The following is a 13,158-nucleotide window of genomic DNA, read 5'->3' on the forward strand; positions in this document are numbered from 1 at the left end:
TCAATATGCCAAAGCTTTTCAGGGTCCTGTCCACTCTTAGGCTACCTCATTTTGCCACAGTGAGACAGCCCCTTTCCTCTTGTCAACAAGACTGATTTCAAGAGAAAGATGTGAACATATACTGGTGGAGAAGACTGGGACTGGCCTTTCTTCCTTATTCCCCCTCCTCCACAGCACTACTGAGATGTTTATTACTTTGGTGTCTATCTGCTGACCTGTATAGTATAAATTTGGACTGAGGCGAATTTTACAGTTCAACAAATACAAAATATTTTTTAAAGTCACACTTGGTCAGATACAAAGTCTGGAAAACATCAGCCCAACAATTATTGTAACTGAAATAAAATGAAACCATAATTCAGCCAGATTCAGCATTACTCAATGCAGTGGAAAGTACTGCTTCCAAAGCCTCAATCTGCTGCCCTTTTATGAGTTTCTCTCTGCTGAAGACTATAAATCCTTGGTCAGATTATCTTTCCTGAACTGTAAAATATATTGAGTCAAGTTCAATTTTGTAGGCAAGAGCAACACTTACTGAAATCAGAGATACTTAGAGCAAAAGGGTGTCCTATAAATCAGCTGCCCTGGCATTGACAGCTTGTCATATAAGGATTGATAAAATCTTCAATACAAACAGTTATTTGGAAGATTAAGTCTGTACTCAGTGGACCTGGATCCCTCAAAAGCATGAAATAACTTGGGAAATTGAGGGGACACATTTTTCGCAGGTACTTAGGTAGTCGCTTGTCTACCTCATTACACAGCTAAATACCTTTGAAAATGTAATCTTCAGTCATACTCTCAAAGGAAACAGATTTCTAGAAGTGCAGAGATGTCCAGGAGGTTTACAAAGTGCCTACGTCGATCTGCCTAATTAAAAAACACAGCCCCTAAGATTATATGTCTTGTTAAAATCAGTGAGGTTGGAGCTCTTGCAAGCTCTCAAAGCTACGCTTTGGCATTCCGTGATATAGTCCCCAGGCAGCTAGCAGGAGCACCTGATCAATGGGAACAAGGACAGCAGAGGTGACAAGCCTGAACCAGCCTCCAGGCACAGCTGGGCTGTCAGGACGGAGGTCTTGCAACAGCAGGGAACAGACGGTCCGTAGAAAAGCTGACATTAAAACAGGCCAGTCCAGACCTTCACAAAGACACTTCAATCATATGTGCTCTGTTTAAAGCAAGCCGTGGGTTTGCTTAGACCATTTGAAAAGGTGTTTTTCTTTAAATAGCAACTTAAGCTGAGGGTTGCCACTTCCAATTTAATCACCCTTCTTTAACATAGCCTGGTGCTTTGCAGCTGGATAATTAATCTTGATATTCATTCTGACTTCAAAACACACAACTCCCATTGCTGTCAATTAGCTGACAATGTTGAGTGTGTGTTGATGGAAGATTTTTGTATGACCCTGGCAATATGCCATTTGGGAAATTTCAGCAGCTAATACAATTGTCCTGCTGGAGAAAGTCCTTCACAAATTACTCTAACAATTTTAGAATGGGAAGTGAGATTGTGAATTTGTCACTGGATTGAGTTCACTAAACAAAACAGATGTACATTAAAGTTTACCCTACTTTGTGTTCTTATTGCAACGCTGCTTTCTACAAGATCCCTCCAGATAACTGCAAACCTTCTTGTTATCATGGTCTTGTACAGCTCTGAGGACAAGGAAGATGCCTTGATCTCAGCTAGAGCATTCAGAAGCTACCATACTTTTTAATACTAATGTAAGGCTGGAGGCAGGGTTATAAATGATTGCTACAAAATAATTTTTTATATATGAGGTGGCGCAACAAACACTGCAATATGAAAATCGGACACAGTATGGGAAGGGCCAGTGGCATTTTTACTTTTCCCGCTGATTTCTTTGCATTTATAATAAAGAGTAACAGCTTACTGGTAACAAGATTAAATTAGTGGGCACCAAGAAGTTTGAATCAGACTATTTTCCTGTTATCCCACAGTGGGTCATATTCTGCTAACGAGTGTTAACCTCGCAATCAGGCAAACATTCATCTTGAGAAATGAACAACCTCATTCAGGGCTTTTAAAGCAGCCAGCAGTCAACAGCTAAAAATAAATTGGCTCAAACACAGCTACTTTCTTTTTTAAATATTGTTCTTCCTCCCTGATGAGAATGGCAGCTAATGGCATAAGTGAAACATTCTTGTAGCAAAAACCAAGAGCAGCCCAAGTCCCTTCAAGGTTGGAAACCCAAACTTGTGATGAAGAAGGAATAGCTGGTGCTCAATGGAATGCTTTTGCACAGGCTAGCTAGAGCCTTTTGTGAAGGTTCCTAATATGAGCTCAATTTGACCTCTGTATTTGCAGAGTACATTGCCTCATCTGCTGAGTGAAAATAGCAAAAAATAGGAAAAAAAAAAAAGGAAATATTGGTCTGTTGTGCTTTTCCCTGGATTTGAGAATGACATCAACCTTTGGGCCTTCTGACAGTAGAAAAAATACTGACTACTCCATTTTCTACACAGGGTCAACATTACGAAGAGGAAAAGCGAGCATTGAGCCATGAAATAATTGCACTCAATAATCACTTAATAGAGGCCAAGGTGACAATAGATAAGTTGTCAGAAGACAATGTAAGTATTTAATTGACATTGTATTCAGAAATAAATTACACCATGCACTTCCCATGCAATTATAGAATAATTTCTTACTGTTTACAAAAAACGTAACTTGTCACTTCAACAATTAAAATTCATGTTTGATGTTCCCATCATTTTGTAAATTCAGCTCTCCTTAAGCCGTGGGGTTGGGGTGAGACTTTTCATTGATATTTTTTCCTTATGTCTAACCTAAAACTGATTTAAAAAATATTCTAAGAAATGGCAATATTCCCACATTGATTTTGCCCTCAGTTTCAGTCTAGTACAGCGAACCGGTGGAAGCATGTATGGAGCGAGGATTCATCGTAAGGATTTTAGGCACAGTGTAGAGCCCTACATTTCTTGCAGTTCCTCTGATCTTTCAGTCTTTGCTCACTGAAATGGGATGCCCAGCACAAGTGAGCTCTGCTAGCAGAAGGTAGGACTGACCCAGTCTGGTCGCTCAGATCGTTGCAGGGAGTGGGAGCCAGGTTTTCCCCAGCTGTGGTTCATGTGTAACAATTTACCTATCTCTGTGTGGAATGAAACAGGGAACATCTATGGCGATTGTCACCCTGCATCTCATTAAACACTGCTGGAAACTGGCATGCGTACTGCAGCTGGCAACCAAGCTCATGAAATCCTTCCAGGGACAAACCTAAAAAGACAGCAAAGAAAGAAAGATTGCAGGCATTTAGTTCATTGTTGTGCCATTCCTTAGACACTTAATAAAAAATTCATCTACAGAAGACATGTTTCTGTTAGCACTTATTTTTCAGCATCTTACATTCAATCTCCCCATATTTCATATGAACTCTTAATCATAGCAGGGAACATTTGATCCCATTAATATGCCTGTTGATGTGAATTGTGCCTATGCGGTTAACAGCTTTCCAAAGGAAACAAAGAGTTCACAATCTGACCCTTTACTTTTATAGAAACTATGTTGAAGTAACAGTTACTTCATAAATCTAATAGCTGTAACTAACAGAACGTGGTAAATGCAATGGGCTACATTCAGGTTTTAGAAGCACAGGTATACATCCAGACTAATTCAGCTGAAATCAGTGGAGTTATTTCAGATTTAAAATAGAGGGGAAAAAAATAGTGAAACTCTCCCAATAAGTATACATGCATTTACTCTACTTCATGGAGTCAGCTTTGAGCCCACATTTGAAAAAGTGTTTTCAATATTGATCATTTTTAAAAGGCACCTTAGACTGGACTGGAGGACCGACTACTCTTCTTCCAAGAATTCTTCTGAACTACTCTGAACATTAGAGTACGGTCCAGAAGCCTCAAATATCAGTACCAGTTCTTCATACTTGAGGTTCATTCACAGGCAAAATTCTGCCCTTAGTTACGTAGCATCACTAATGAAAGTAAAGGTTAAATTCCAAATTTTAAAATAAAGAACTATGAAACAAACTGTTAATATTATACCTATAAGTAGAGACAGTGTTAAACTGAAGAATCCGGTATGGGGAGACCATGTTTTTGTCTTGCCAATATTTCTTCCTTCAATTATATTTCCCCTTACTCTTCTGACATGTAAAGTGATGCTTTTGATGCGAAAACGTGTTTTAGACTATGGGAAACACTTTTGGCATTAATTGCCAATTATTGTTCTAGTTGCCACAGATGTGTCTAGTTTCCATTCAGATAAACATTAAAGGACAGCAAGTCAAATCCAGTCACATGGCATGTCCCAGGACGTTGAGAGCAAAGTACACGTGGCACATTTAACTCACATGTAATTTTTCTGTAGTAATTTTTAAAGCTGCTAAAAATAAAGTGTCAGAAATGCTTTTTGTACTCTCCATGACAACCGCTTCACAGAAACAGAGGCACACAGCTTTTGAAGAAAGGATTAGATTTTGGAGTGATTTCATTTTTGTGTGCCTAGTAATGCCATATGGGACCTGGAGTACTTGTCTGTGGTATACATTGTGCAACAATATATTGTGTGGCTTATGTGCATGTAACATGTCAGAATCACATGCACATGCAACAGATTTTGCTTCTAAATTAAATTCTTGGATTCCTACTCTTTGCATCTGTTTTCAGGAATAAAAATAGTGTGTACTAATATAAAATTTAAGACCTACATAAATGAATGTATCTCCCCAGTACATTTAAGGCAGAAGTGGCATGTATAAAAAAACCTACAAACCAAGAGTATCTAACGGCCCTTGAACGTGAAGGTATAATGAACTGATGATCATAGGAAAACTACATTTACTACCTCCATGCCTCACAGACTCCCAGAAACATCTTGTTGCACTTGTTTTACAGAATACCTTTAAAATGGCATTTCAAAACAGACGGAATTTCCACCTTTCCTTTTCACAGAAAATATCTTTATCAGCTTTTAAAAGAACAAGTGGAACAGTAAAAATCTGCATGCAATAAAGTTATAACAATAGCGCCAGAGAAAATGCAAATCATTTCAGTGTTCAACACCTTTTCTCTATAAATATTTTCTAATTTTCACAGGTTAACACAGCCTAGTGTCCATAGTACCTTTATGCTTTGTCTATATCTCATCTATGCCCACCTATAAAGTCAGCTTCTGAAGCCAACTTTGTTTTTAATGGTGCCTAGATCAGGAGAAGCAACATATGACTCTTATCTCCAGGGACCCAAAGAAAGATACTGGTTGAAGGATACAGTTACAGTCATGTGTGCTAAATTAAATCTAGATGAAGGGCAAATCTCTGTACTGAATTTTCCCATTACATAGGTTGTGGGAGCCATTCAATACAAAAATATTATAAGTGGCTTGTTTAAATTCTCTTTTTCCCTGTGTGGAGTCCTCATGGTAATTTCTTACCCAGTAAAAATATCCTGTTCTGCAGCATCAAACATTTGCAGTGAGATTTAATAAATTTGGATAGCTGCATTCTGTAAGATATGAAAAGACCCAGGAACCAGCATGAAAGTTTCATAAGGAGACAAAGGCCTTTTTTTAAAAAAACAATACAATGTATATTTCTGCAATGAAATTCTCCCACAGTCTCATAAGATTATTTAAACATTTTCTGAAGTAGTATCTTAGTGCTGATCTGGAAAATACTCAGTAAAAATTGTCTGTTCTTACATTTTCTTTTTGCTTAAAAGATTGTGTTTATTTTAGCCCTCATAGTGCCATGCATGTTAACAGTATAAAGGCCAGTTCCTAACGGTAAGTATCCATCTTTTGAAATGCAGATTACTGGTCTGTAGTAACAGTTCTCAAAATTTTCTTTTTAGTAATTTTATCAGTCCTCAGGGAGCAAAAAGGCAAACACCTCAGGACTGTGCAAGAAACATGGAATCTTAACGTATTTAAGAGTTAAAGTATGCTCCAAATTTCCCCAAAGTCAATTTTTAAAAGATTGCTCAGGCATGGGAGAAAGGCTGAAAGCCACAAGCTATTTGCAAACTTTAAAAAACAGGCTATTTTTTGTTTTTCTAGGAGCTCTATAGGAAGGACTGCAATTTAGCTGCTCAGTTGCTCCAGTGCAGCAAGAATTACGACAGGGCACATAAGCTTTCGGAGGTAATGTGACCTAACTTGGTGAATATTCAAAGAAATACATATTTTATGGAAATCAGGTTATTTTACATGTATCAATTCCAGAACTTGTTTGCCCTTAAGGCTTTGGTTCCCCCTGCCCCTTTAAGCAGCAAGAGGGCTTGTGCACCTGCTGGTATCTTGTGGGAGGTGCTGACAAAATCACAGCCAGTGATGGAACTTGGAGGTACTCTCTTCCCCAAAACCTCTGCTATCTGGTAGAATGGACCTGCGCTGATCACAGGAAAAATAAAGGTTTTAGCAAAACAAAAGTGCTGAGAACTCTAGACTGCAAAACACTGGGGGGGGCGGGGGGGGCGGTGAGAGCAGGGAAATGACAAGCTGCAGGCAACAGAGATTCTGATATAATCAATTTTCCTCCTGAAGCTATTTTCCAGTCCAGCTGATTTCTAAATCTGAATTTTAAAATGGACTGACAGAACAAATATCTTTTTCTAAAGCAACCAAAGCACTGAATGATTGATTTCCAAGGTGTAAACTTTAATTAATAATCCTTGCGTCCAAGGAAACTAGGCTTGAGAAACAGATTCCTTAAAGAGGAGGTAAATATTATCTTAGTGAACAAGACTGCCTTTAGGGATGCAGGCCCTACACAAAGCAATAGCAGCTTCCTCATGTGTATTGCTTCAGTGAAGGTCACAGAGAAAAGCCTTCCCTTCATCAGTCCCATCAGGTTAACGTCCCCCCCCAAATGGTCTCTCTTGTGCAATTCTGCAACGGAATAATGCAAAATTGAATGTGGAATGTGTAAACCTTTTCTAAGCCTGTGGACAACTTCAGAGCACTAAGCAACCCTGGTAAATAAGGATAGAGCAAGACTCTTGTGTCAAATGGGCAATGGTTTTCTGGAATGGAGACAGAACTTCCAAATTAACTATTATCCTGGTCCTTTTATTTTTTCTTTCCCTTAGCAATTCATATCCAGGAGTTATCATGACATTACTCACACTTGAAAGCACCCTACCTATTAGCAAGATTTAAGACCTTAAAAGTACTTAGTGGTTCACTTGCAGAAAACCATCACAAATGTATGATCTCCCCACAATTTCCCAGACTGTCACACACTCAATTAAATAGGCAAAATCTCCACTCATAAGTCCAAGTATTTATTAATTTAGCAAGTGTGAATGTGCTGTCACAGCCAATAAATTCCTTACAAATGCAAATATTGCCTGACAAAGTGGTGTATATTATCCAGAAGCCTAAACTACAGTACAATATAGTAATGTGACAGCAATATCATTGTAGCAATTTCAGTTTTCAGTGCAACGCCCAGAAAATCATGTTCTTTTTCTTAACACATTTCATAATCTAAATAATGTATACAAAATAGATCAGACAGTGGTGTTACAGGATACTAAAATAATAGCTACCCCATACAGCAGTTTCGTGTTAAATGAACTGTATTTCTCTTCCTCATTTCTGTGGCAATTTACAGCATCCCTATTTTACAACCTGTTTATTCAATCTTTGTTGCATCTGTACTTACTATGACTAATACTGCTGTCTGCCAGCAGATTGGCAATATCATACTCTTTATTTCCAATGGAAGAAGACATATGAGCTAATTAACAAAATAATGATTAATCCAAAATATCCTGGAAGGTCTGTTGCTTGAAAAAAAACAGTCATCCTACTCCACATTAACAAGAATGCCATTTCACAACATGCCATATTTTGAATACATTGAGTTTCGGGGATTAAACCAACTTTTAAAACTTCCCAGTGAAGCTAAAAGGGGAGCTCCATATCTTACACGATGTGAGATTATTACAAGGAGCAGGCACCTTAAATTTCTCCTGCCTAAAATAGAGGGGGGTGGGGAGTGGGGAACCACTTCAGTATTTGCAGGGTTCTCTCCTCTAGAGAAACAAAGTTAAGAAGGGAGTGCGACCATTAGGACTATAAGGGTAACCACTGATTATGTGGTAAAGAGGAACTTCATTTCTAGTTAATGAAAAGAAAGTGTTGAGTAAATCAGAGTTCAGCCAAGCATTCAGGGGCTAAATTCTTAAGTGGTGTAAATCAACATGGATATCAAAGGAGTTATCACAGTCACAAACTCAAAACTTAGTCCAAACATGAGTTCTTTTGATTTCCAGTAAGAAATACTGAGAGACAACCATCAGGCAGCACTCTCTCATATCCCTGTCTGATCATTGGCAGAGATCTGAAATGAGCTATGCGGATAAAACCTGACTGGCAAGCATGCTTGGTGATGCCTGCGTAGGCATTGCCTACCAGACTTTTGAGCCGCACCAAGGAATGCGGGCTCTCAGTCTCCTCTGGTCCACATGATAGAATGGCAGGTGGAACCACCACCCACAGAGCTGATCCTGACTTCTCCGAAAACTATATAATCTCTGATGCATAACAGACATATTGATTAATTCTGACTTGTCTGTCATAGGAATCATAATGTAAATTCATGTCTTAGCTCTTATTTCTGCCAGTGTAGTAAGAAACTAGAAAAGCAGTCAGGTAGCAGCTGCTGGAAGAGGGGACCGTGTTGAGGCTTATATGGACTGTTGATCTGACAAGCAGTGTCCAAGTGCTGGGCCAAGGTAGTCAGTTTGATTCGCTTCTTCCCAGCACAGGAACACTCCTGTCATAGCAGCCACTACCACTGCTTTAAGTGTCTGTGAAACCAACTTTCCTGCCTCTTCAAACAGAATTGTTTATCAAATGCGACGCTGAAGGGCATGAGCCAATTTGGCACCAGGTTGGAGGCAAGACGAGCTTGAAGAAAGGCAAAAGAAGAACAGAATATATCTGATCTCTTCCTCCTCTTTCCACACCCCCCCACTCCAACTGCAAATTGCACCCATGCACAGAGTCTGGAAAGAGTTGCTGTAGGCTGTACTTCCCTACCTGCCTTTTTAAGATCGTTGTTTACTACATTCTTTACACCATGCCTAGCCAACCTGAATTACCTTAGAAGGAAACATTTGAGTTTCACAGCGTTTTCCATGAGGGGAGGCAGGTGAAGATTTCCAAACATTAATAAATGAAAGTAATTTGATTATGTTTGTTTTCAGAAATGCACAAAGATTGTGGCCATCACATTAGTCAAAGAACCATATACAGTGAGCGATGTAATGTCATAAACAGCACCCATCTATCAATGTTGTATAAGCCCAAGCAGATGCCAGTATTGATGTGCACCTTTTTCTCCTGTCCCCTTTGCCATCTCTTTATGTTACAGTTGCCATCTGACTTTCAGGAACGAGTCAGCATCCATCTGGAAAAACATGGATGCAGCCTTTCTGTCCCCTTGTGCCACACATCTTACGCTGATACCATACCCACTTGCGTCATTGCCAAAGTACTGGAAAAACCAGATCCAAACAGCTTGTCTTCACACTTGTCAAGCCCATCTACAAGGGATCTCAATTTTCAGGACTCTGCCGGAAAACTCGGACAACGGCCCCAGTACAAGTCAGACATCTACTGCAGTGACACTGCCCTTTACTGCCCCGAGGAGAGGAGGAGGGAGAGGAGGCAGAGTGTGGACACACAAGTGAAAGATGTGGGGTTCCTGCGGTCCCAGAACTCCACAGACAGCACCGTCGAAGAAGACGGTTTCCATTCCAGCTTCTCTCATGAAGCCTTCCCAGAGTACATTACCTCTCTGCCGACCTCCAGCTCCTATTCCAGCTTCAGCGTCACATCTGAGGAGAAGGAGAATGCCCAAGCCAACACTCTGACAGCCTCTCAGCAAGCGATCTACATGAGCAACCGAGACGAACTGTTTGAAAGAAAGTCACCTGCAGGTTACGAGCATCAGGGAAGTCCTAGGTTTGCCAAGTCCAAACCTGCGCAGCACATGGAGCTTGCTGATGACAACGAGAACTCACCCACTTTCACTAGGACTCTGCCTCCATATGCAAACGAATCTTTTCATTTCTCAGCCATAACACCACAGCAGGCTTTAGCGAATCAGAAAATGAGGAACGAATGCAGGAGCACCCACCTTTCAGAAGAAGACTTGCCTGGGCGATGGAGGCAATTGAGCGTGGAGGATATTGGTGCGTACTCTTACAGGAACGCTGGTAGGCTGTCGCCCTGTAGTTTTTCAGAGCAGTACTACAGCAGCCCTATTAAGAAGGGAGAGAGTCGAACAAGCCCCATCTATGCTAGTTACAAAGCAGATAGCTGCTCAGAGGGAGACGATATCTGCCAAAGCAGACTTGTGGATTCTTGCTTCCTGAGAACAGACAGTGGCCTGAATATTGACATCAGCACTAGCTGTAAACAGGACAAATTGCCCACTTACAAAACGAAAGAATCAAGAGACCAAAAAAATGAAAGGATCACCGTCCAGTTATGCAGTAGCAAAACCATCGAAAATAGCCCAGTATTGAAAAGAGAATACGTGGACGTGAGCCCCAACAGCTCAGCGGAGTCCCTCAATCAGAGTTCAATGGAGGCTTCAGAAATCCACCAGTCTTCCATGGAGCAAGGAAGCCATTCGGGTATTCACAGCAAACAGCAGCAGTTTCAACGGACTGGGAGTACTGGTTTGAGTCGGAAGGACAGCCTTACAAAAGCACAATTATACGGAACCCTTCTGAACTAGGCATCTTCCAAAAGGGCAATAAGACAACAAACAAAAGGAAGCAAACAGCATTTGATACTTCTAGTGAACAATAAGGTTCTAAGAAACAGGATTATTATAAAATATATATTCATAATGGTACTATATGTTTAAAGCAAAATCTCTTAAAAAATGTTATACAGCACTTTTCACTTAACATCCTTTCCACGTGGGAGATCGTCCCCTCCCCTCTTTTATAAACCTGAAATATTTTTATAAACAAAATGGTATTTATTAGACTATCCTAAGCTATTTGAGCAGAATTCTTTTCCCTTCAAGCAGGTTTCTTATTTATTTTTGTGCATGAGGCCATCTGTGCCTAAACTCTTGGAGGAAAAGGGTAAAATCATGACAGCGGTGATAAAAAATAAATCCACTTGATAAAATACCATAAAATGTCATGTGAAAACAAAACAAACAAGAATGGTGAATTTGAAGAAGTATATTTTTTAACAAGAATGGAATTGTATCTTAAGTTATTTCATACAAATGTATTTATGGGTGACTAATGTATGCACAAAGTGATACTAATATTTTGTTCTTTTAATCCACTGTGTTTCTGCTTTCCTATTTTTCCTTGTATACTACCTCAAAAGTAATTGAGGGTTTCTTTGTCACATTTTCTGTAGGCTTGCATTTATATTGTCTAAAATGCATGCAGTGTCATAATTAATACTGTATTTTGCATTACTTAATAAAAGACACCAGTGGAGATATTTTGGGGGTTTTTTTCTTCCTTCATTGAAACATACCCTGGAGAATAGAACATGGGATTGCTCTGGGTGGCATCAGTCCAGCAAAAGTTAATGAGTAAAGCTCCTGGTTTAAATTGCTTTCTAAAGGAGTCTCTCTTTCTCTGTAAGCTCCAGAGCACTGATTCTCAGTCCATGGCCCCTGGGTGTGGAAGGACAGCTTCTCATCAGCCTGTGAAAAGTGAACAAGGAAAACAAATCGTTTATCAACAGGCTTGAATTCACTAGGCAGAGCTCTGCACACTGAAAAGAAAATTGAAAACTACTTGAAAACTTGTGACTTAAGCTCCTCCTCCGTTACACACATATTTGACACAATCTTTTAGGTCTTTAGGACTGTTACCTTCCACAGTTGCCCTTTTCTCATATGTAGCTTGGTATTTCTAACAAAGAGATTTTTCTAAAGCTTAAGAAAAGTCTGGCCTTCTGTAGCCTATGGGAATTTCACCCCTGGCTCTAGGAAGCTGTAGTTTTACCTGGACTCTTTGCATTTCCTCCATTGAATTTTCTGTTTCTCACCTTTTCACCATTAGGGAGTGTACAACCTGGACAGCAGCAGAAGGGAAAAAGCAAAAGTAGAAGAGGAGAAAAACAAAAAAGAGAGAAAGGGAAATGCTGTGGATTTCCTTCCTGGCTTCAGTATTGCTGCTTAGTAAGAGGCAGAACACAGCAATAAATATTTAATAATTCTTTTAAGTCGTGTTCATGGAACACATATCCTATACTTGAAATACTGACTCCTACCAGCTCATGTACGGGGAAAGACCTTACTTAGTGCACTATGCGATAGTAACCAGTGAGATCACTGTGGAAGTCTAAACTAGTTCCTTATAAAGCTAAAATAATGACCTACCATTCAATACCTATTAAGAAAATATATATTTTCTGCTGATTCTCTGAAAGCAGTCACCTGGCAAGTAACTATGAGCCAGGACTATAGAACTGCTCATTTCCTGCATAAGTATCTTAAATCATGAGGCTACAGATTCAATGCAATTGGCATCAACAATTCCCACTGCTCTCCATATTCTTCATGGATGATATAAAAATTTGACCATTATTGATGTGTGCAAGTACTTGCTGTGCTGTTTGGGAGATCTGGCATCAAGTCCCTACAGTTCCTCCAAGATCTGTAGCAGCACTGTGGAGAACAATGGTAGCTAATAATACCACACAGGTAAGGTGCAACATAACTCTAAAGTGAGGCTTATTTCAGTACAAAAGCTATAACACACCTTGTGCTTTTATGCTCCCATACTTGCTCACAATGAGTGTGAGTGGCAGGTCATGCAACAAATAATTCCACAAAGTCCATAAAAAACACATAGAATAATGTTTCCAAAGGCCAACTGCTTCTTATGGCAGAATCTGACCTGCAGTAAAAAGACTTGAAGATCCAGAAAATCTGTTATTTCCCCCTCAAAACACTAAGATAGAAAACAGATATGAAAAAACGTCACCGTTGTCTCATTCAGGTATATAAAATTTAGACAATCTCTAAGGCAAGACATTCATTTCTCTGGTCAATGAATATGGGGATTTGTATGCAAGAGGTGAAAATTAACTGTTATCTCATCTAAGAAAATATGTAAGCTATGGAACAATAAATTGTGACATTTATGAACTGG

At 39.6% G+C, this 13,158-nt stretch overlaps 1 protein-coding gene across 1 annotated transcript in view; it reads left to right on the top strand.

Annotated features, from left to right (window-relative positions):
• BEGAIN (brain enriched guanylate kinase associated) overlaps window positions 1-10,760 on the top strand; it is a 155,637-nt gene extending 144,877 nt beyond the window's left edge. The window contains exons 7-9 of the mRNA XM_059819814.1: window positions 2,491-2,598; window positions 6,062-6,145; window positions 9,387-10,760. Of these exons, the coding sequence (XP_059675797.1) occupies window positions 2,491-2,598; window positions 6,062-6,145; window positions 9,387-10,760 (1,566 nt within the window). The remainder of the gene's footprint in view (window positions 1-2,490; window positions 2,599-6,061; window positions 6,146-9,386) is intronic.
• Window positions 10,761-13,158: the final 2,398 nt, after the last annotated feature.

Source organism: Gavia stellata, chromosome 7, assembly GCF_030936135.1.
Source record: "Gavia stellata isolate bGavSte3 chromosome 7, bGavSte3.hap2, whole genome shotgun sequence".
NCBI lineage: Eukaryota > Metazoa > Chordata > Aves > Gaviiformes > Gaviidae > Gavia > Gavia stellata.